At 50.5% G+C, this 22,871-nt stretch overlaps 1 protein-coding gene across 4 annotated transcripts; it reads left to right on the plus strand.

Moving 5' to 3' along the window:
- Nucleotides 1-3,518: 3,518 nt before the first annotated feature.
- On the plus strand, nt 3,519-21,911 carry CHAF1B (chromatin assembly factor 1 subunit B). Of its 4 annotated transcripts, none has more exons than XM_046001444.1 (14): nt 3,519-3,591; nt 4,313-4,506; nt 4,938-5,070; nt 6,575-6,692; nt 7,524-7,627; nt 9,991-10,087; nt 11,437-11,521; nt 13,118-13,211; nt 15,421-15,490; nt 15,588-15,679; nt 17,833-17,998; nt 19,143-19,517; nt 20,317-20,411; nt 21,151-21,911. In XM_046001444.1, the coding sequence occupies exons 2-14, from the start codon at nt 4,381-4,383 to the stop codon at nt 21,240-21,242; spliced, it is 1,647 nt and encodes a 548-aa protein (XP_045857400.1). In that variant the 5' UTR covers nt 3,519-3,591; nt 4,313-4,380; the 3' UTR covers nt 21,243-21,911. The 4 variants fall into 4 exon arrangements, with proteins under 4 accessions (XP_045857400.1, XP_045857397.1, XP_045857398.1 ...); XM_046001441.1 differs by lacking the exon at nt 3,519-3,591 and adding an exon at nt 3,601-3,896; XM_046001442.1 differs by lacking the exon at nt 3,519-3,591 and adding an exon at nt 3,601-3,896 and having other exon boundaries at nt 17,836-17,998.
- Nucleotides 21,912-22,871: the final 960 nt, after the last annotated feature.

Genomic DNA, 22,871 nt, shown 5'->3' on the forward strand with positions numbered 1-22,871 from the left:
AGGCGCCCCTGTAAAGGACCGACTTTTAATTTTGATTTTCTCTATTGTTTTTCTGTTCTTTATTGACCCAAATTTAAAACAAATTCTTAACGTATCATCTATAAATAATTCAGTATTATCTTTAAAATATGAAATTTTAAATTTTAAATATGAGAATTTTAAACCACAAAGTAGCACTATTATTATGCCTTAAATTTTAATATATTTTAAAAATTTTATTTATTTGACAGGGTGAGAGAGCACAAGCAGGGGAGCCTCAGGAGAGGGAGGGGAGGGCAGGGAGTCTGATGTGGGGCCTGATTCTATGACTCTGGGATCATGAGCAGACACTTAACCAACTGAGCCACCCAGGCACCCCTTAATAATTTTAATATCAAATCTAGTCTGGGGGCGCCTGGGTGGCTCAGTGGGTTAAGCCGCTGCCTTCGGCTCAGGTCATGATCTCAGGGTCCTGGGATCGAGTCCCACATCGGGCTCTCTGCTCAGCAGCGAGCCTGCTTCCCTCTCTCTCTCTCTCTCTGCCTGCCTCTCTGTCTACTTGTGATCTCTCTCTGTCAAATAAATAAATAAAATCTTTAAAAAAAAAAAATCTAGTCTGCATTCAAATGTCTTTGGTCATTTCATAGTTATTTTTCCAAGTGGTTTGTTCAAGTGGGAATCCAAACAATCCACAAGTTGCTTTTGATATATCTCTGAGATTTCTTTATTTTTTTATTTTTTAAGATTTTACTTATTTGACAGAGAGAGAGAGAGATCACAAGTAGGCAAGAGGTAGGCAGAGGGAGCGAGGGGGAGAAGCAGGCTCCCCGCCGAGCAGAGAGCCTGATGTGGGACTCGATCCCAGGACCCTGAGATAAGACCTGAGCTGGAGACAGAGGCTTAACCCACTGAGCCACCCAGGAGTCCCTCTGAGGTTTCTTTAAATCTGTAGGTTCTTCTTCCTCTGTTTTATTACTTTTTAGTTGTTGGAGAAATCAGAACAGTTTTCTTTGAGAATTTTCCTTGTTTTTGATACCATTGAATTTTTAGGAAAATCTTTCTTGTATTCCTATAAGCTGGTAGATGTACAGAGTTAATCAGATTCAAGTTCTTTTGTTTTACTTTGCTTTGTTCAGGAGAATCCTTCTTAGGTGGTACTGTGTGCTTTGTGTTGCATCACACGAAGAGGTACATTTTAGATATTCATCCCTTTTTGTTAGAGTAAGATTAATTATTTCAGTTCAGGTGTTGTCGTCTTGAATGATCCTTTATGAAGTTCCCTATCAGTCTTCACTGAATGATTTTAGCATCCATTAATAATTGCTCCTGGATCTATTATTTTATTAGGAGTTGTGAAATGGTGGTAATTATAGTTTATCATTCCTTCTGAATTGTGGGACATCTAAAAAAGAAACCTATTTAGTTATCCCAAGGCACTTAGTTCATATAGAACCAGCAGGATAAATGTTTGGCTCATGCCTTGTTTCCCAAAGGTAACCAATGAGGCTTTTTGTTGCTGTTAATATCATTATGCATGAATAAATTTTAACATCTAGTGTGTTTAAATCCACTGTGGCAATTTTTCAAGGTTAAATTGTCTTACTGGCTACAGGTCTTCAAATTGGCTCCTATGTCCTTATTCTATAATCCTTATAGTCTTTGATAATTTTCTTGCTTTCTGGTATAATAAAGTATTTCAGGCTGGTCTAATACATTTCCTGTCTAGACCTGGAAACAGCCATTCCTCCACAGAGCTGTGGTTCTTTGCAGGGGAAATGCTATCTAGAGACCATAACTGAGGCACAGACTTACTGCTTCTGTTTTTAACAAGTGTTTATGACCGCATCTGCTTATTGGAGTATAATGTAAGCAATCCAGGTATAGAATGACCCCATAGCTTTGTACTCTCCAAAACGTTCTAAAAGCCAATATATATGTTAAAACAACAACAATCAAAATTCTAAATTTTTATTTGCAAAAGGAAGAAACCTGGTTAGGTTCAAGTGCAATGATATCCTGGGAGGGGTGCAGAGGGAGAGGGAGAAAGGGAGGGAGAAAGAAGAGGAGAAAGGTGTGGAGTGGGAGAGCCACGTGGAGGGGGCTGGCAGGCTCTCTTCTGCAAGGCTGCACAGGGCAGCACTCATTTTTCAAAGTCCCTTGGTCTTGAAGACCCAGAATCCTGCTGTTAGAGTGTCCATCTGTCATCTCATCTCAGCCAAGCTCCCAGACTAACATATGCAAGATTCCAGTTAATACAGAATGAGAAAACTGCCTTTGAGACACACATGTCCATATGACCTCATTCATGTCTAAATACTTCTGGGTTTTTGCCCCATCCAGCTTTTCCCATCACGGGCCCCACTGTTCCCTCTTTGTGCCCCTGTGGTTAACTCTGAGTAGCTTAAATTCCCATTTCCCAGAGCCGCTCATCCAAAACTCTATCACCTGAAGCCCATTTTATTATTTTATTTTTTAAATTATTTTTATTGACATATAATGTATTATTTGCCTCAGGGGTACAGGTCTGTGAATCGTCAGGTTTACACACTTCACAGCACTCACCATAGCACATACCCTCCCCAATGTCCATAACCCAACCACCCTCTCCCTACCCCCCCCAACCCTCAGTTTGTTTTGTGAGATTGAGAGTCTCTTATGGTTTGTCTCCTCCTGATCCCATCTTGTTTCATTTTTTCCCTTCCCTACCCCCAACCCCCCCACCCTGCCTCTCAAATTCCTCATATCAGAGAGATTATATAATTGTCTTTCTCTGACTTATTTCACTCAGCATAATACCCTCTAGTTCCATCCACGTTGTTGCAAATGGAAGATTTCATTTCTTTTGCTCTGAAGCCCATGTTAAATGCCCTCTTCTCTTCAAACTACCTTTGAGCCTTCAAATCCAAAATAACCACGGCCTCAGAACTGTAAGAGCACATTGTTCCTTACACATCTTTTTCACAGTCCTTTTTAAAATAATTAGATGGCCGGAGAAGAGTTTTTGTTTTACTGATGCTTGAAGCTCCAGAGACCGAGAGGAGGCCTGATGCAGGTTACAGCTCTCAAACACTCGCTGTTTAAAAGACCAGTGACAGACGGGGTGGTTTCGGGTGGCCCTCGGAGTTACAGCCTCCCACCTGTCCTACTGGATCCCTCTTTTGCTCTTACTGGACGGTCAATTCCCTGAGGGCCAGTCAGTGGGAGTTTCTCTCTCCACCGCTTGTCCAGCGTCAGCATAGGGTCCAGCATCTAGGAGACGCTCAGGCAATGTTTGCTACAAGAGTTAAGAAGGGAGGAAATAATTGAACGAGACGATGAACTCATCTATGCTTCCACCGAGGCGTCGGTCGCGCATGTAATTAGTGAACCTGCGGGAAAAGCCGGGGATTTCCAGGACTCAGCACCTCTGGACCACTCCCTGCGGCCGGAGGAGGGGCGGAGCGCCACGCAAATCCCGCCCACACAAAGGCGGGACGAACAGGGTTCCACCCACAATGAGGCGGGGCGTCGCGGGCAGCCCCGCCCATCAGGAGGCGGGGCCTGCGGCGCGCGGGAAGAAGCGCAAGCGGTGGCGGGAGCTGGAGGTTCAGTGGACTGACCGTGTGCCTGCAGGTACTGCTTTCCGGGCGCTGGCTCCCGCGTCCCCACGGTCTCCCTGCGGGACGGGACGGGGGCTGGAGGATCTCGCTGAGGGCGGGCCGCGGGGTCCCGGCATAGCCCCGAAATGGCTTGCATTCGGACGGCCGGTCCCCGCCCCGACCCCGTGCGGCCTCCTCCCGGCCAGGCCTGGTTTCGGCTTCCCGGCCGAGCGCCCCCGTCCCTTGCGGCCTGGGAACGGGGGCAGGTCCCCTCTGGCCCCCTGGCCTTGGTTCCTTCCTTCGGGCGACCCCGTCCTCCTGTGGCCCCGCCTCTGGGAGGTGGGTATCCCCCCGCGGCCCCCTTTCCCCAGTAGGTCCCCTCCCCCAGGCGGCCTCCCCCCGGGCGGCCCCTTGCCCCGGACAGCCCCTCTCCCGAGCTACCCCGGCCCCTGGCCCTCCGGGAGCGTCCCCAACCCCCACTAAGCGGGGGCGGTCGCGCAGCAGGGCCCAGGCCCTTGATTTCCTCTGCTTGGGTGTTCCATTTTGCTTTTCCGGACTCAGCAGCGAAAGAAGCCCAGCGGCCTCGGCTCAGTGAAGCATTTTAGGGGCACCTGCAGGGTGTTTCGAGAGAGGTCAGCATTGACATCCTTTCCCGGTACAGCGTGCATCTTTGAGGAGCAGGGTTCCTGGCTCCTAATGAGCGTTCAGGACACCTTTCCTGCTCTGATACTCAGTTCCTTGCCAACGATTTTCAGCTTTCCTCTGTCTTTGGGAAAAGAGCGGCGCCGGAGGAATTTGTTTTGCTTCTTCAAGACTCGGTAGGATGAAAGTCATTACTTGCGAAATAGCCTGGCACAACAAGGAGCCGGTGTACAGCCTGGACTTCCAGCCCGGCGCGGCCGGCAGGATCCACAGACTGGCGTCCGCCGGCGTGGACACCGCCGTCAGGGTAAATGGGGCGGGGGCGCCGAGAAGTGCAGCTGAGGCCGCCTTCTGCATTCTTTCCTGGAAGACGAGTGTCTGCACACTCAGACTGTTGGGTCATCTAGCCCCGAGAGCGAGCTTCTCAGGGCCTTGACTGAACCAGGAAAGTAAAAGAAAGCTTTGCTCCTGGGGAGTGTTTCCTACATTGATAGGCTCCATGCTCATTATTTTAAAATAAGCCAGTTTCTGTTGGGGAACAGTTTGCCCTAGAAAGAGGTAGGAGGGAGGGCCAGCGGCAATGGGACTGTTAGTTTGTTTCAGAAAGAAGTTCATTTGATGTATCAAGAGAAAAACCGTTTTCTTCCTGATCATTAGCCTAGTCTTGTGTTTAGTAAGCACAGTATGGTAGGTGCTCGTTTGTATGTTTCTCTGAACAAATGTATTGGTTACCATCAGATCTGGAAGGTGGAGAAAGGACCCGATGGAAAGGCCATTGTTGAATTTTTGTCCAACCTTGCTCGCCATACCAAAGCGGTCAATGTCGTGCGTTTTTCTCCAAATGGGGAGATTTTAGCATCAGGAGGAGATGGTGAGTAAGAGCATTATCCTTCAAAATTCCTTAGAAACCAGATACCTTTGTGTCTCGTGTTAGTGAGCTCTGAGCTAGGTATGCTTTTCTATTTTAGAGGTCACTTGCCCTCTCAATCTGTCATTTAGATAGTTTAGAAAATAACATTCTGAGGAGCGTGAGGGGCTGGGGGATAGCAAGCTTAACCTGAGAAAAATTGGTTGTAAATGCAGCCCTCCCCCCAGCGACCCCCCCCCCCCCCACCGCGTTCCGTTGGTGGAGACAAGAAGGAAGGCGCTTACCCTTTCCCCAGTGTTCCAGTGCAGCTGTGCTGGCCTTGTGTGCTTGCTGGTTTAGTATCCAAGTGATCACAGTCTTTCCCACATCTCATAATTAACTAATTCAGTTGGGGGAGTATTGTCTGAATGGCCCTCTAAATTATGTTTGCTTGATGAGAGTAGATGGATTCCTATTTTCTGCTTGTGCTTAAATGGCATAAAACTACTACTAAAAAGGTAAATCTTTTTACCATGCTTTGACACCAGAAGAGTCTAGCAGTTACTAGAAAATAAAACCCATTGCAGGTTTTATTTGCGGAAGGAGGAAAGAGATCCGGTGAAGTTCACTGCCCTGATGTGCAGGGCGTGTGTGCACAGAGGGAAAGGTGGAAAGTAGGGAGCGCCACTGCGGGGGGCTGGCAGGCTGTCTGCTGAGAGGTTGCACAGGGCAGCCCTTGTTTTGCCCAGTCCTTTGGCCTTGGAGGCCCAGAAACCTGCTGTTAGCAGTGGAGAGTGTCCTCCTGCCAATGTCAAGGCTGATCTCGCCACCCGGCTCCCAGAATTCCTCACTTGTGCCCATACTGCCGGCTCAGTGACTGGCACTCAGAGGGAAGCCGGGCGGTGCTCAGCCTTGTGGGGTGAGTTGGGGTCCCAGCTCAGGGAGTTAGAGCACCCAGACAATGGATGACCTCAGGCTGAGGTATCTGATGTGTCCGTATGAGTAGCTAACGCATGCGCTGGTCACCGCGGGCTAGGCATTGTGTTCTAAGTGCTTCCTGCGTGTTAACTCATTTAATCCCCGAGACAGCCCTAGGAGGTAGGTATGCTGTTACCCCATTTTGCAGGTGAGGTAACTGAGGAGTCAGGATGCTAAGTCCACTGAAGCTTACACAGCTGGGAGCAATTTGCCGATCCTCGCTTGGTGGTTCTTTGTTTTTCCTTATTCGGCCATTCGTAGTCAGTGCCTTCGGATCTGTTAACCTAGTCGGCTGCTTTGCAGTGTTTTCCTGGCCTGGGGACCCTTCTGTTGCACATGACATTAGATAGCTCTGACCCGGTAGGAGTTTGATTCTGGAGTTTTAGATCAGAAGGCAAACCTGTTTTTCCTGTCCAGATTCTTAGAAGGCGCTCGCGGTGACCGTAGTATCTATCGAACAGCGTAAATAAGGTTTAATGTCCTGAAAGCCCAGAAATGAAGGAGCGTGCCCGAAGCATGGCTTGTCTTACATGAATCGCTTGTTGCACAGATGCGGTCATTCTGCTGTGGAAGGTCAATGACAACAAGGAGCCCGAGCAGCTCGCCTTTCAGGATGAGGACGAGGCTCAGCTGAATAAGGAGAACTGGACTGTCGTGAAAACCCTGCGGTAACCGGGGGGGCCACAGGAGTGGTTTACCCAACTGCTCTGAATGCATTCAGCTCACATGCATTTTTTTTTTTTTTTAATTAAAAATTTTTTTTTTCTTAAGTGGGCTCTGTGCCCGTCATGGGGCCTGAACTCACAACTCTGAGATCAAGAGTTGCTGCTTTACTGAGCCGTCAGGTGTCCTGCATTTTGTCTTAGAAACATGATTAAAATGGATCTTTCTTTCTTACGAGAGGGTTGGCGGGGAGAGGGCAGAGGAAGAGAATTTCAAGCAGGCTCCACAACGGCCATGGAGCCAGCGCGGGGCCCCATCTCACAACCCCGAGATCGTGACCTGAGCCCAAACCAAGAGTTGGACGCTTCACTGACTGGGTCACTCAGGCCCCCCCACATGGGCTTTATTTCTGCTATAAAGTATTCATTAGTCAGACTGAACCAGTTACAAAACTGTAACTACCCCTGAAGGCAGCAGACCCTAGCTGCAGCTGATCTAGTCCCAGTGGAAACTTCTAAAATCCTAGTGCATGGTCTCCGAATGTGCCTGTAAATTTTTTTTTTTTTTTTTTTTTTTTAAGATTTTATTTATTTATTTGACAGAGAGAGATCATAAGTAGGCAGAGAGGTAGTCAGAGAGAGTGAGAGGGAAGCAGGCTCCCTGCTGAGCAGAGAGCCCGATGTGGGACTCGATCCCAGGACCCTGAGATCATGACCTGAGCCGAAGGCAGCGGCTTAAACCACTGAGCCACCCAGGCGCCCCTGCCTGTAAATTTTTGATGGCCTTTCTCTCATTGAGAGTTGCCTTCTCCCTTCCTTTTCCTCTTTGGACTCCAGGGGCCACTTAGAAGATGTGTACGATATCTGCTGGGCAGCCGATGGGAATTTGATGGCTTCTGCCTCTGTGGATAACACGGCCATCATATGGGACGTCGGTAAAGGTAGCTGACGCGTTTCTGTTATTGTCAGGGGGAAGGAATCTCGTAAGTGGCTACAAGGTCTAATCTGCTTTATCTATTTTTATTATTATTATTTTTTAAAGATTTTCTTTATTTGAGAGAGAGAGGGCATGGGGAGCAGAGGGAGACGGAGAGGCAGACTCCCTGCTGAGCTGGGAGTCCAGTGTAGGGCTCGATCCTAGGACCCTGGGATTGAGACCTGAGCCCAAGGCAGACGCTTAACCGACTGAGCCACCCCGGTGCCCATAACCTGCTTTATCTTAAAGGCATGAGAAGAGTTTCTGAGTGAACTAAAATGGGAGTCTGGCTCACCAGCGGTGGGCGCCTGCGTCGTGGACCCAACTTAGTTTCAGGGTCCCAGTCCAAGTGTAGGAGGCCTGGCCGTGGTGCCAGAGCGAAGTCCGTCCCACATGCATGGGGATGTGGACATGTTGGGGGCAGGGCTCACCTTGTTGGAACTCAGGGTCTTGGGCAGTGTGGCCTGTCACTGCCATTGATGGGCACTGAAGGCGCCATGTTGGGAAAAGTAGGACCAGGTGTCTGTTTGAGAGCGAGGACAGCCCAGGACGCCTCGCTCATTTACGGAACCTGTTCTCTAGTCGGGGAGATGGTAGACGTGTGAGAAGGTAGAAGAATGGCCAAAAGTGAGTTGCCAGAAGCCAGTTAGTGCCTAACACATGACCGTTTTTGCCTTCTGCATACGGTTACTCAAACTTGATGTTTCCTCGAAGCCTCTTACTATGCTCCGGCCGGTGCTCCCGCAGCCTGAGAGCACTGGGAGGGAGTCAGGCTGGAGAAGGCATCCCCCTGCGCCTCTGGATTATCCTCTCTGAGAAAGTCCGTTTGTTGTAGGTCCTGCCATCCAGCCAGACCCCTCTATCTTGCCCCACCTCTGTCACGTTCTTACTCAGTCCCCGACCTCGGCAACATGGGTGGTCTTCTCTTCCCCACATCAGGCCATTGATGCAGATAATTTCAGCGTCTGTGTGGACAGTCCACCCAGCAGCCCCCTGAAGCCACTTGTAATGACCTTGGACGTGGCCAGGTCATTACTTCCTACAAGACAGTGGCTGCACTCTGGTGGGGTGTCAGATACACAGCGGGTGTGACGTCAGTAGCCATAGTGCCAGGAAAGCTGTCCTGAGCCCCAGGAGCACAAGCAGGCGAGGGGGGCATGGGCATCCCTTCGGGGATGGCGCTACAGCGCGTGGGAGCAGCAAGTACAGGGGCCTTGCGGGGAGCCACTCGGGCCCCGGGGCACGTTGCTTACAGAGTCCCTCTTCAGAAACCCCCACACTCACATACCGACCTAACGGCTCAACCGTGGGTTAAAAAGATTCTCTGGTGTCTGAGTTGATGCTCTCACCCAGCCCCGGGCCACCTTCATGTCACAGACTCCCCGGAAGACTTGCAGGACGGCTTGGCGTGGGGGGAGTTAGGCTGAAGCACACTCGCTGCGTTTCCCGGACATCGGCTGGGTCAGGGGGCCGGGGGGTCGGGGAAGCAGAAGCCAGATGTAGACGGCTGAGCGAGCGTAGACTCCTTTTCAGAGAGGAGGGTTTTGGGGTTTTTTTGTTTGTTTGTTTTTGCTTTGAATGGCCAGGGTTTGTGCCTTCCTCCTCCTTTTATCCAGGTAGCCTCTGCGCACTGCTGGTTTACTCTGTTCCACAGAGTCCCTTTTCCATCCCTGCTTTTGGCTCGGGCCCTCGCCTCCGGCCTGGCCTGCTTTCACCTCCTAACTAGGGTACGGCCTGTGTTCTCTGTGAACCTCGGTTTCGTCTTCTTCGTGCACGTTACTTCCCAGCCAAGTGTTGCTCTCGGCTGCACCTTGAATTCCCAGAACCTTTTCTTTCCTTGTCCACAAGGGTTGCAGTCACATACCTCCTGTCCTCCCGTCCTGCCATTTTGGCCATGGACATGACCCTCTAGCATTTTCCCTTACGTATTAATAGCTCCGTGTGCCTAAGCCGCCCTCCCCTCCCGCCGTGGCTGTGCTCACAGTAGCTGCTCCTTCAGGAACCCCCCCTCGTCGTGCCCGACCTGGAGAGCTGAACTTGGCTCGTCCCCTTCTTGACCCTCGCTGCTGCCCTAGCTGCGGCCCCTCCGTGTCCCATGCGGCCCCTCAGTGGGTGTGTCTCTCCCCTGAAGCTGCGGGCTGCTTGGGAGTGTGGGCTGTGTGAGGTCCTCTTTGTCTCCCCAGAGCCGACACAGCGCGGGGTGTGGAGGTCCTCCGGAACCACCCGTGGGATGACGGAGTGGGATGAAGGGCATCATGCTTAAACCGTAGTTGACGCCGCTTGTGCGCAAGTAGGTTTCCATAATGCTGTTGTGTGCTTTATGCGCAGGACAAAAGATCTCCATCTTTAATGAACATAAAAGTTACGTCCAAGGAGTAACCTGGGACCCCTTGGGTCAGTATGTTGCTACCCTGAGCTGTGACAGGTACGTCCATGTTTGGCAAGTTGTCTTCTTTGTTGACTTCAATTTTCCGCAGTGTTTCATCCCCGCTTACTCAATGATAAAGCAAAGTCAAGGTTTGGTTCATCCATCTGCCTGTCCATCTGGCCATCCATCCATCCGTGTTCTTGATTTCTTACAAAGCATTTGGTTTTAATGTTATTCTTAAACCATAACAAAACATTGGAAACTAATGAGGGTCAGTGCCTTATACGTAGTGCTTAGTAACTCTTTATCGAATGGGTGAATGAATGCATAGAGAGCTTTGAATTACATTTGAATTTCATGGGCAACTTTTAAAGAAAAAGTATTTTATATAAATATGATTTAAGCAAGAAGGGGCACCCAATGATGGGTTCAGTGTTTCTTCTTTTCCTTTTTTAAGATTTTAAGTAATCTCTACACCCACCACAGGTCTCAAACTCACAGTCCCCAAGATCAAGTCATGTGCTCCACCGACTGAGCCAGCCAGACACCCTTATTTCATTTTTTGATTATAGTTTACTGCAGTGATTTCAATGACTCCACTTAAATTAATGTAAACGTAGAACATTTTGTCTTTTTTGAAAGGAGGTTTTGTTGCTGTGTTTACTGGTGTCCTGCATTTAGTTGTATTCTTGGAACAAAGAACATCAGAGGTGCTGGATATATGTACTCCTTGGTCAAAATAGCCTTTTTGAGTATTTATCCAACTACTTTTATTTATTTTACTTAAAATTTTTTTTAATTTTTTAATTAACATATAATGTATTATTAGCCCCAGGGGTACAGGTATCCAACTACTTTGAATCATAACACCTTCGATTCCAGACGGCCCAGCAATGTAGAAGAGCTAGGAGAGGCTATGAAAAGGAAACGCTTTTAAATTGTACGTGCATTTATTTTCTGATTTGGTGTTTTATTCAGGCAATCAGGAATGTAATGATCTGATTATGGGAATAATATGGATTAGCCACAACCAAATTTATATGCTGGTGTTTTCCTTACTTGTGGAAATCCCTGAGGGCAGGACCGTTTGAAACAAATGTCACTGTAGTCCCACAAATCACTACTGGCCGAGTGTCCGAAGCCTGAAGGGGCCAGGCCTAAAGTACGTCTTACTTGACCAAGTCGAAACATTTGATAAAAGAAGTTATGACCTAGTTCCTGGTTGCATTAGTGACCGGCCTCGGGGGCTTGGCTTCCGCCACAGTGAGTTAATGGGTGACAGTGTGGCGACCAGCACACTGACTGACTTTGTTTAACTGCTCTTCAGTTTTGACACTGGATATTGCTTCTGTGCGAAACACTTCCTTCGCGAGAAGAGATCAGTCAGAATCTTCTTCCTTCTTTAGGATCCTGAGGGTATACAGCACCCAGAAGAAACGTGTGGCTTTTAATGTCTCCAAAATGCTGTCTGGAATAGGGCCGGAAGGCGAGGTACGAGCTGTTCGTCCTACCTGATGGGGCTTCAGTTGAGGTGGGGGAGTCCCGGGTTCCTCCACGTCTTACGGCTAAACCGCTGGTCTCGGGCCCCTGACGCTTGAACTACCTTGTACTTTCTCGGATCCGGTCAAGGCTCAGTTAGGCCATTGGGCTGGTCTGCGTGGCACTGGGAACATCCAGGGGCCGGGGGAAGCTGCTGATGGTGGACAGAGGTGTTCAACCCTGGCTCAGTGTGGAGTCACCTGGAAGCATTAGGAAATATGGGTGCCCGTCCCCCTCCCCACAGATGTGATTTGCTTGGCTTGAGGTTGGCAGGGCCCCTCTGGGATCCTGAGGTGTAGTGAGGGTCAAGAACCCTTGACCTGGGAGATCTGGGCACTGTGCAACAGGAAGGCAGGTGCATCAAGTGTCTGGCTGTCCAGGAGGCCGTATGCCATCCTGGCCGGTATGGAGAGAATATTGCTGGGGGACAGTGGAGACGCGGCCAGTGGTCCTGGAGGAATAAGACTACAGACGCAGGCACTTAAGGCAAAAGGGAGCAGGTCGGTCACTGGAACAGAACAGGGACGTGGTACGAATCCTGTCCTCAGACAGCCGACTAAGGCCGGATGGACCATGACTGGTGACACAGGAGAGGTCCCCTATAGTGAGGAGGGACATGCTGGGTCTTTGGGTCCTGGAGACCTAAATGCTTAGTGTTTATCAAGCGTCAGTGAGTCCAAGCAAAAACCGACCCACAAGTGTTCAAGACACGTTTGGAAAGATAGGTTACCAGCATAGCGGTCGGCGATTGTCTCCATACGAAGCGTTCATTAAGTTGGAAATTCTGAGTGGGCACACACAGACAACAGAGGGCCCCTGTTTGTCGTCTTGCATTCCTCCCTCCCCCGTCTCATTCTCCAAACCACTGCTGACCGTGTGCTGTGTTCTCACAGAGACTTTTAAAAACAACAATTGTAGAGCCGTGCATGCGCACACACGTAGACCCGTGTACGCACACAGCTTTCCTTTTTTTTTTTTTAAGATTTTATTTATTTGAGGGGGGAGGGGCAGACAGAGGGGGAAAGTAGGCTCCCTGCTGAGCAGAGAGCCCCACGCAGGATTTGATCCCAGGACTCCGAGATCATGACCTGAGCTGAAGGCAGATGCTTAACCGGCTGAGCCACCCAGGCGCCCCAACACACACAGCTCTCCTTAATGCAAATGCGTGGTTAGTCTTCACAAAACCCTTGCAGTTTGTTTTTTTTACTTTTTAAGATTTATTTATTTTAGAGAGAGAGATTGCAGGTGAGGGGCAGAGGGAGAGAATCTCAAGTAGACTTGCTGTACACTGTGAAGCCTGATGCGGGACTCGATCCTAGGCCCCTGAGACCATGACCTGAGCTGAAATCAAGAGTTGGGCACTTAACTGACTGAGCCACCCAGGGGCCCCTACTCTTGTAGTCTTGAGTGGTAATTTGATTTGTAGTATATTTCATCTGTTATTATGTGACTAATAAATGATACTACGTAAAATTTTAGAAAACCAACCAGTAAGCCTTTCTTGTGAATGTAAAGACTTGGATTACTGTTTAAACTTGTGTGCCACAGGCAAGAAGTTACCGGATGTTTCATGATGACAGCATGAAGTCATTCTTTCGTCGACTGAGTTTTACTCCTGATGGATCTTTGCTCCTCACACCAGGTGGGTTTCACAAGCTTTTGGTTTGTTTGTTTTTAAAGATTTTATTTAGCCATTCAGAGAGCGTGAGTGGGGGAAAGGGCAGAGGGAGAGAGAGAATCCCAAGCAGACTCTGCCTTGAGTATGGAGCCTGTCACAGGACTCAATGTCATGATCCTGAGATCGTCACCTGAACCAAAGTCAAGAGTGGATGCTTAACCGACTAAGCCACGCAGGTGCCCCAAGAATAGTTTTAAAAGTATGAAAAATAATAATACTTGAGCAGGTGTTTGCCTGACTAAAGTCGCACTACTATCATCAAATCAACATGGTTCTTAGCATAGAAGTAAACAGAGGAGTGGACCAGAACAGAAAGCCCAGAAATAAGTCCTGAGATCAAAGGGAATATAATATCTGACTTGGTATTCAGTGGTATTTCAATGGGAAGAATGAATTATTGAGTGAATGGAGCTAGAGTGTCCAGGTGTCTGGAAGAAAATGATACCGGACCCTTAACTTACATATAAAAAATAAATTCCAGGTGAATTTAGTACTTAAATATAAAAGGTGAGAGGCGCCTGTGGGGCTCAGTGGGTTAAGCCTCTGCCTTTGGCTCAGGTCATGATCCTGGGGTCCTGGGATTGAGTCCCGCATCAGGCTCCCTGCTCAACGGGGAGCCTGCTTCTCCCTCTCCCACTCCCCCTGCTTGTGTTCCCTCTCTCGCTGTGTCTCTCTCTACGAAATAAATAAATAAAATCTTTTAAAAAAATAAAACAAATAAAAGGGGAACATGTAGGAGAACATCCTAGGAATAGGGACGATTTCGATGGCATTTGACTGCGGAACCTTTGTACGGCAAAGACCCTGTAAGCAAATCAGTCGACAAATAACAGAACTGGAAAATTCTGTTTACAGTCAGGAAAGAGAGAGGTTGTGTACATCACATACAGTGTCTCTTTCAAATTGAGAAAAAAGAAAAACTCAAAAGTAAAAAAATGAGTGAAAGATACAAAAAGGCAGATTAATGTGTTCAGCACACACAGGAAAAGGTTCGGACGCTCAGTGACAGAGAAACAGAAATGAAAGTGCCACACGACTAGGCATCTCTGTTATTTCCAGACTAGAAAAAAGTGAAAATACCTGCTGCTGATGGGCAAGCAGAACGTGGGTATTGCTGGTGGGACTGTGAATGGTCACAGCCCTTCCTGGAAACAGTCTGGTCACCGTCACATGCGTGTCCTCGTCAGCGCATCTGCCCCTCGTCTTAGCCTCAGTCTGTAAGAGATGAAACCCAGTGTGACAGAGTCTGTTTTTGACCATGTCTGTTGTTTCTATCTCTGGACCAACAGTCCTGTTAACAAGACGGGTGAATGAATAACGGTGTTCTCACCGCCGTGAATATTAGGCAGCTAGTAAAAAGGTGCATGACCCAGGTTAGTGTTGGCGAGTGGTCGGCGGAGCAGAGCAGCGGCAGGAGAGGAGTAGACAAGCCCCCGATTCTGTGAGCTGCACTGAAAACCCCACCGGGGGCAGAGAAAGATAGTTGAGTCGCAACTGATGGTCGGTCGTGGTTGCGCGAGCGTGGAGGAAAGGCAGAAACGCTCCGGGGCTTGTTCAGATGGGCTGGGCGGGGGAGGGCGGAACCAGTGCGGACAGGGCCTCTGCCCGCACCGGTGGGGATGGAGTGGTCGCAGGGGAGATGTCTCGTGTGTGGGTATCAAGAAAGAGGTGTCCAAGGGCGGCTGTGGTCAGCGGTCCTGCCCTGCCTGGGGCCAGCCTTGTCTTAAGGACATCCTGGGGTGCGTGTGGAAGAGCTCCAGCGTGGGCTGTCCCCAGAGCAAGGTCAGCTGCTGCAGGGGGCCGAGGCTGTAGCAGAGGCCTGGATCCCCTGGCAGCTCCCGCAGGTGGGAGGTGCAAAGAGCAAACACAGGCCACTAGGATCTAACCTGGGGACAGAGCTGGGGGGATCTCGAGGGATTGCTTCTCTGGGAAGAAGTGGCCGGTCTCCCTGGCTGGGTGGGCCGCTCAGGGGAGGGGACAGGCGGGTAGAGCCTGGAGTGAGCACCGAGCCCAGACTGGGACTGTTCGTATTTGTCCTCAGTCACAGAAACATTGTCCGGGGCAGACAGCTTAGCTGGGGAAAATATTTCACAAGCCAGGGATGGACGCTCCTGAGTTTCTCTGCTTCAGTCTAATAAAACCTTCCCTCTTCTCCCTCTCCCTGCTTCCCCAGCTGGATGTGTGGAATCTGGCGAAAACGTAACAAATACGACTTATGTTTTCTCCAGGAAAAATCTTAAAAGGTATGCAGTTGAAGAAATCGTTGACATGTTGACCCTTTCTTTTTGCTCTTGGTGAGTAACCGTGCCCTTTCTAAAAAGGTCATGACCCATCTTCTAGGCCTATCGCTCATCTTCCGTGTCCTGGCAAAGCGACGCTTGCTGTCCGCTGCTGTCCCGTCTACTTTGAGCTGAGGCCCGTGGTGGAACAAGGTATGCTAGAGGCACAGCGGTAGTGTTATGGGTCGTGATTTTTTTTTTTCTTAAAGATTTTATTTATTTATTTGACAGCGAGAGACACAGAGAAGGAACACAAGCAGGGGGAGTGGGAGAGGGAGAAGCAGGCTTCCCACTGAGCACAGAGCCCCATGCAGGGCTTGATCCCAGGACCCCGGGATCATGACCTGAGCTGAAGGCAGACGTTTAATGACTGAGCCACCCAGGTGCCCCGTGATTTGGCTTTATCTTGTGGGGAAACGTACGTGGGTTTGGTTCAATTTGGTTACTCAGGAGAGCTGGAGCAAAGCCCAGTGTTCTCAGAATGTGTGTCCATTTTTTGCATCGTCCTGAATACACTTTCTTCCCTTAAACTTTAAAGGAAGAAAAGTACCCATTTTTTTTTTTTTTTTTACAAAGAAATTTTTTTTTTTTAAAGATTTTATTTATTTATTTGACAGATAGAGACCACAAGTAGGGAGAGAGGCAGGCAGAGGGAGAGAGAGGAGGAAGCAGGCTCCCTGCCAAGCAGAGAGCCCGACGCGGGGCTCGATCCCAGGACCCTGGGATCATGACCCGAGCGAAAGGCAGAGGCCTTAACCCACTGAGCCACCCAGGAGCCCCTACCCGTATTTTTCTGCTGAAGCAGTCGAATGTTGTTCATCCATTTCCTATGCAGTGAAATTATGTTTGAACTGGAGTTTTGGGTTTTTAGTTTTTTTTTCCCTCCACGTACACATAGAAATCTTGTCCGTGGCTTTAACCAGTCAGATCACGATGGACCTTGGTGTGGTTATCCGCAGGTTTCTCGTGCGGGGGGTTCCTTGAGCTCTTAGATCTGTGGGTTTATAGTTTTCACCAAGTTTGAGGAATTTCGACCATGTTTTTCTGTCCTGCCCTGTCCTGTCCACCGGGCTCCACCTACACGTGCATTAGGTCACTTGACGTCACCCCCAGCTTCCTGGGGGTCAGGCTGCCTGTTTTTCTCCCTCTCGGCGGCACCGTCTTCTGTGTTACAAATCCCACGTCTCGACTTAGCATGCTCCGTCTTTCCTCTTGTTCTCGAACACGCAGAATACGGTGTCTGCAGTGACTCTCAGTGTCTTTGCGCACAGAGGATCGGCTTTGATTTCCCCCTTCGTTATGGGTCATAGTTTCTTCTTTGCGGGCCTGGTAATTCTCTGTTAGACGCCAGACATTGTGAACTGTACCTTCGTGGATGCCGGATATATTTTTACAAATATTCTTGAGCTTTATCCTGGGATGCGGTGAGGTTACTCGGAAACACTGAGCTACTTCTCTTCGTTAGACCAGACCCCAGCGGCCTTTGTTCTACAGCTAATTGCCCTGTGACTGGCCTGACGTGTGCTCACCGGAGCCCCATGAGCTAGGTTTTCCGCCCTGGCTGGAGGGAGCTCTGGGAATGGCTTTCCTGTGGTTCTTGCTTGGTCCTGGGGTGGTTTCCTCACATGCTCCCACCCATCCGTGTTCAGCTGGAGACAGGAAAGTTCCCTGTGAGCTCCAGCCACCCAGGCCTCCTGCTCCTAGCTCCCACCTGTCGGCTCAGGCTGGCTGCTGCGGGCTTCTCTCTGCCTTTTCTGGGACCAGAAGCTCCAGGTGGTAAACTGAGGCAGATGTAGGCCTTCCTCTTCCCTTCCCGTCCCTCAGGGATCGGTGTCCTTCAGTGCCTGGCGGTCAAGGTCTGGAAGGCTGTCATGTGTTATGTTCTGCCTGGTGCTGGTTGCTCCAGAGGGAGAGTAAATCAGGTCCCTGTTCCCCCCCCGGCCAGAAGCGCCGGTTTTTAACTCCTTAATCCTTGATGTGAATGCGTGTAACGAACTGAAGGGCCGTTAAAGTGTCACTTCACAGAATGTTTCTTGGTGACCCTTATTTTTCCTTCTCCGAAAACGGCCCCTCAGCCTGCCCTGGTTCATTCCCACGTCTGGTCCTGGCCTTTTGAACCTCCTTTGGGGCCCCCGACTCTCGGGTCAGGACACGGCGTCCTCGCCGGTTCCTGTGTGGTTCTCCTCAGACCTGGCCTTCAGGGAAATGATGCTGTTTATGTCTCTGGAGAGAGGGCTTTGGAGGAATTCGTTTGCATTTGCTCCTTGTTTCCTGTCCTTTGTCTCCCCAACCCCCCCACCCCTCAGCAGACGGACCCTCGCAGGAGCCAGGTGTGGAGCTGGTGCGCCTGCCTTATCGCTTGGTGTTCGCTGTGGCTTCCGAGGACTCGGTGCTCTTGTACGACACCCAGCAGCCCTTCCCGTTCGGCTACGTGTCTAACATACATTATCACACCCTGAGCGACGTGTCCTGGTGAGTGGCCGGCAGGGAGGAGGTGTGCAGTGTGGTGCCCTGGAGTGGACCCTGGGGTCGGGAGCATTTCAGCACTAGAGCTGGCTTTTTGGGCCCATATTTACCAATTTCTTCTTTTTAAGATTTATTTATTTGAAGGGCGCCTGGGTGGCTCAGATAGTTGAGCATCTGCCTTTGGCTCAGGTCATGATCTCGGGTCCTGGGATTGAGTCCCAATTCCTGGCTCAGTGGGGAGGAGTCTGCTTCTCCCTCTCCCTCTGCTGCTCCCCCTGCTTGCTCTGTCTCTCTCTCTTAAATAACATCTTTAAAAGAAAAATAAAAATTAAGATCTGAGGGAGAGATTGTGTGCACACACAAGCAGAGGGGAAAGAGAGAGAATCTCCAGCAGGCTCCCAGCTGAGCACAGAGCCCAATATGGGGCGCGATCCCAGGACCCTGAGATCATGCCCTGAGCTGGAACCAAGAGTCAGACACTTAACTGACTAAGCACCCAGGCGCCCCTATCAATACCTTTTTACAGGAATTAACATTAAAAGGAAAGCCATTTCTGCTTTACTATAATACCATTTCCTAGCGTAACAGTAACATCTGAATGAAGCCATTCCCATGCCTTGGGGATTCCTCTAATTCTCAAACTGAGGGGAGGCCCTGTGGGGTCCCTGGTTGTTGGGGACTTGCCAGGCCCCCCTGGCAGGAAGCCCGCACCCACGAGCTTCTGTCCCCCAGAACTGTGGTTATCCGTGGTGTCACTCCGCCTTCTGCTGAGGTCCTCTGCGCCCCCAGGTTCCCTGGTTTACCCCCACCACCTGCTCGTGCCCAGCTCCGCCGGGCCTGCCCTCCACCATCTCCTTCTCGCTCTTTATAACCTTTTTCCTTCTTTTCCTTCTTGGGTGGGGGTGGAGAAAGGTCCCTGCACCTTCCTTTGGGTGATTTTGGTGACAGTCCTGAGATGTCGTGGTACCTGAGAAAGTTGAGCTGGGGCGTGGGGGAAAGGGGGGGCGTGAGGCGCACACAAACCCTTCTCCTTTCACACGAAGCCTGTGAGTCCTTGAACTTGCACTTTCCAGTGATTAAACAGAGCCTTAAGAGGGGCGCCTGGACTTTGATACAGTTTCTGACCTTTTCTCCTGTTCGGGCAACCAAGGTCCAGTGACGGGGCTTTCCTGGCCATCTCCTCCACGGACGGCTACTGCTCGTTCGTGACGTTTGAGAAGGATGAACTTGGAGTACCTTTGAAAGAGAAGCCGGTTCTAAGCGTGAGAACTCCTGACACAGCAAAGAAATCGAAAAGCCTGGGGTCTTCGCCAGGACCCAGGCTGGCCGACGGGACCCCCACTGGCCGAATCCAAGACCCCAGCAGTCCGGGCACACCCCCACCTCAGACGAGGCCATCGCCAGCCCCGGCGGCGCCTTCGGAGGAGAAGAAGGCCTTGCATTCCAGCACTCAAAACCCGAGAGCGCCCCCATCCCGGAGGGTCACTGTGAACACGCTGCAGGCCTGGAGCAAGACAACACCCCGGTAAGAGCTTTTGGCGGGAGGGGCATCTGGGTGGCTCAGTGGGTTAAAGCCCCTGCCTTTGGCTCAGGTCATGATCTCGGGGTCCTGAGATAGAGCCCCACATCGGGCTCTCTGCTCAGTGGGGAGCCTGCTTCCCCCCCCCAACTCCCCACACTCCGCCTGCCTCTCTGCCTACTTGTGATCTCTGTCTGTAAATAAATTAAAAAAAAAAAAAAAAAGCTTCTGGTGGGAGAAGAACTTGTCATTGCCGTCGAGAAACAAAATAGAAACCGGAAGGCCCCAACCTTGAACTGGGGACATCCTGTAAGGGATTCCTGTGCGGCCAGACAGACTTCGGAACCGACCTGAGTGCCACTCCCCTGCTTCCAGACTTCTGTCCTGTCCCCATCCCCACCTGTGGGGGGGCGCCCAGAGCCCGGAGCGCGACACATGGGCCGACTTGGCTGCAGCCCACCGCCCAGGTTTTGGAACTTGCTGTAGTAGAAACCATGTCTGCTGGCCTTCCGTACATGGCACCCATGGATGTTCATCATACCACGGGAGAGGGACAAAATCACAGGTTCTGAGACTTTTAGATGACAGTTAAGGTTGGACTGTTGTAAATGTGATGATCGAACTTAGTAACTGAACACAGTCCTTAGTTACTCAATACGTGGGCACGTCAGCTTTTAGTGCCTTGTGTCATCCGGTCAGCTGGAAATTTTAAATGTTTCCTTCAGGTAGTTTTGAAATTTGTTGTTACAGATGATTCCTAGGACACTAATGAGCCGTGTATCCCTTTACTGTTTTTTTAATCAAGGAGGATAAACTTAATACCCTTAAAGACAGATACTCCACTGCATTCTGCACCGGCCAGTGTAATTTCCAGCCCTTCCACAGAAGAAATTCAGTCAGGTGAGTGTGACTGTGACTGGTTTAATATAATTAAAAATAGAATACCTTCTTTTGTTTTCTTGGAAATGAACCACGTAGTTTCAGTCCGTTCTGAGAAAGCGGGGATGCCTCTTACCAGACCCGTCGTTCAGACGCCCTGGCCTCCTCGTCACACTCAGCAGGGCGCTCCCTTCCTGCACAGCTGCTCCCGGGAAATGGGTAGATGGCGGGTTTGGGGGGCGCTAACCTGCTGGGCTGGAGAATTCTTTGTTGTGGGGTCGTCCTCTGACTGTAGGCTGGCGGCACCCCTGGATGCCTGTACCCCGCCCCCCCCAGCCCCCACCAACTTGGGACATTCTCAAAGGTCACCAGACACTGCTTGCTGTTCCCTGAGAGCCGAGATGGCCCCCCCACTGAGAACCACTGGATCCTTCTCTTACATCCATATAAGCCTTTGCCAGGCAGTTCAGTTCTTATCTGGGCACAAAATTTATTTTGTAAACATCACTTTTTTTCCCCTAAGATTTAGTTATTTGAGAGAGAGAGCGTGAGCGTGTGGGGAGGGGCAGAGGGAGAGGGACTCTAAAGCAGACCCCGCACTGGACGCGGGGCTCGATCTCAGGACCCGGGGCTCACAGCCTGAACTGAAACCACGAGTCAGACACTTGACCGACTGCGCCACCCAGGGGCTCTGTCGACACCAGCCCTTCATCTTAAACAAGTGTTCACTTACCTGTCAACCTGTTTGTTAACGTTCCAGAGATGCCCGGAGACCCTCAGGGCAGCCCTCCGGAGCTCAAGCGGCCTCGACTTGGTGAGCACGAAGGAAGTCCCCAAGGTCTGGACCCTTGATGAGACCTGCCTGGTGCTTGAGGCCTGCCAGGGCCAGGGGTCCCCGTGTGCACGGCGCGGGTGGCTGGGCTGGAAACACCAGAGACCAGCGGCATTAGGCGGAGCCTGACGGACACCTGGGAATTGACTTGTGTAACAGAAGGTACATGGACCAGTTTTCCTGCAGAACTGCGTTTGCTCTTATATTCAAGATACATTTTGACCTCGGCGTTGGGAACATTTTAATAGACAAGATCCTCTTTTTGATGAGTTTCTGAAGCTGGAACTGTTCCGCGTTATCTAGTGTGAAACCGTGAATCCTCCCTTGAAAATATGTGAAAGTTGAGACGCGACGCTGGCGGACTCCTCCTGACGCTGGAATGAGGAAGAGGAGAAAGGTGTTTGAGAAGGTTTATTCCTTCGAACTGACCTGCGTAGTCGATTTTTAGGAGTGAGTTTGCTAGTTTGCTTGCTGACTCTCAAGGTAGACTTGTTCTGGAAAGTTAGGAAGTGAGAATAAAGTAGGGAAACCGGGTCAGAGATGGGACTCCGTGAGCATCAGAAGGAACCTGGTTGCTGTTCAAGCATATTTATTTCCTTGCCTTTTTCCCCCTTAGGGAGAGAATTGAGATTTCACTTTAGCCACAGCTTGGTATCCAAATAGATTAACTTTTCACATTGGTTTTCAGAGTAAAAGAACTTAGCGATTTATGCCTCTGCCTTTGCTTTCCCCACCTGGGGGCCGAGGGCGTGTTCTCCCTTTCTGCGAGGAGTAAACCAGGGTTGTGGGCTGGAGGGGGCGCGCAGGGCTGGGGGGGCGCGCAGGAGGCGCTGCCGACGCATCTCATGGTCAAAATCGCGAAAAGACCGTCATTTTGGCAGAAGGACCACTGTGAGTCGTGCAGGTGGGGCTTCCCCACCCCAGATTCCTTTCCAGTCTGGGAGAGCTCGCGGGGAGCAGCCAGGTCAGGTCTGACGGGAAGTGGCTGAGGAGAGGATCCACGTGGCCCCTTTGAACTCAGCTCAGTAGCAGCGAAGGAAAGAATAGGAAAAAGGATCCATTTGGTGCTTAATCCATAACCTAGTTGACCAGAGAAAGAGCTTGCCTCCCTTTCAGAAGGGGAAATAGCTCACAAGGGAGAAGGACCATGTAGGGAGCTGGAAGGTGGTTCTATGTAGAAGAACTGGGAGGTTCAAGCTGCCCACGGATTCTAAGCTGTGATCACACGGGCGCGGGACACATTCAGGCGGTCTCTGTTCTCCGTCTCTGTTCTCGCCAGTGATTCCCCACCTCTGCTGCGTGCTGAAATTGCCCAAAGAATTGAGCAGAGTATTGACGCCTGGGTACTCCCTGCACCGAGGGTGGCCTAACGGGACGGGGGCACTGTCAGCGGTCTCGAAAGCTCCAGGTCATTCGGGGCCGCAGCCAAGACTGGGAAATCCTAAGGGAAAAGCTCTCCCCGGGTCTGGTCTCTTCTGGTTAAACCATTTCCACCGACAGCTTTCTCTCGCTTTTTCTCTGCGTCCTCGCTGATCGGTAGCCCGAGACGTTCATGGGTGGGAGATGCCCTCGGCTCTTCAGAGAAGAAAGATGCTACCTTTCCTGCGGCCGGAGTGAGGGGTGTTCTGTGGTCACCAATCCGTGGGCAG

This window comes from Meles meles, chromosome 4 (assembly GCF_922984935.1).
Source record: "Meles meles chromosome 4, mMelMel3.1 paternal haplotype, whole genome shotgun sequence".
NCBI classification, from domain to species: domain Eukaryota; kingdom Metazoa; phylum Chordata; class Mammalia; order Carnivora; family Mustelidae; genus Meles; species Meles meles.

Bases quoted from the DNA above. Each gene is read 5' to 3' on its own strand.
- CHAF1B (XM_046001441.1), top strand. From the start codon at position 3,704: ATGGCTTGCATTCGGACGGCCGGTCCCCGCCCCGACCCCGTGCGGCCT. The intron at 13,212-15,420 runs GTGGGTTTCACA...CTGCTTCCCCAG, and splicing joins ATCTTTGCTCCTCACACCAG to CTGGATGTGTGGAATCTGGC. The intron at 19,518-20,316 runs GTAAGAGCTTTT...TTTTTAATCAAG, and splicing joins TGGAGCAAGACAACACCCCG to GAGGATAAACTTAATACCCT.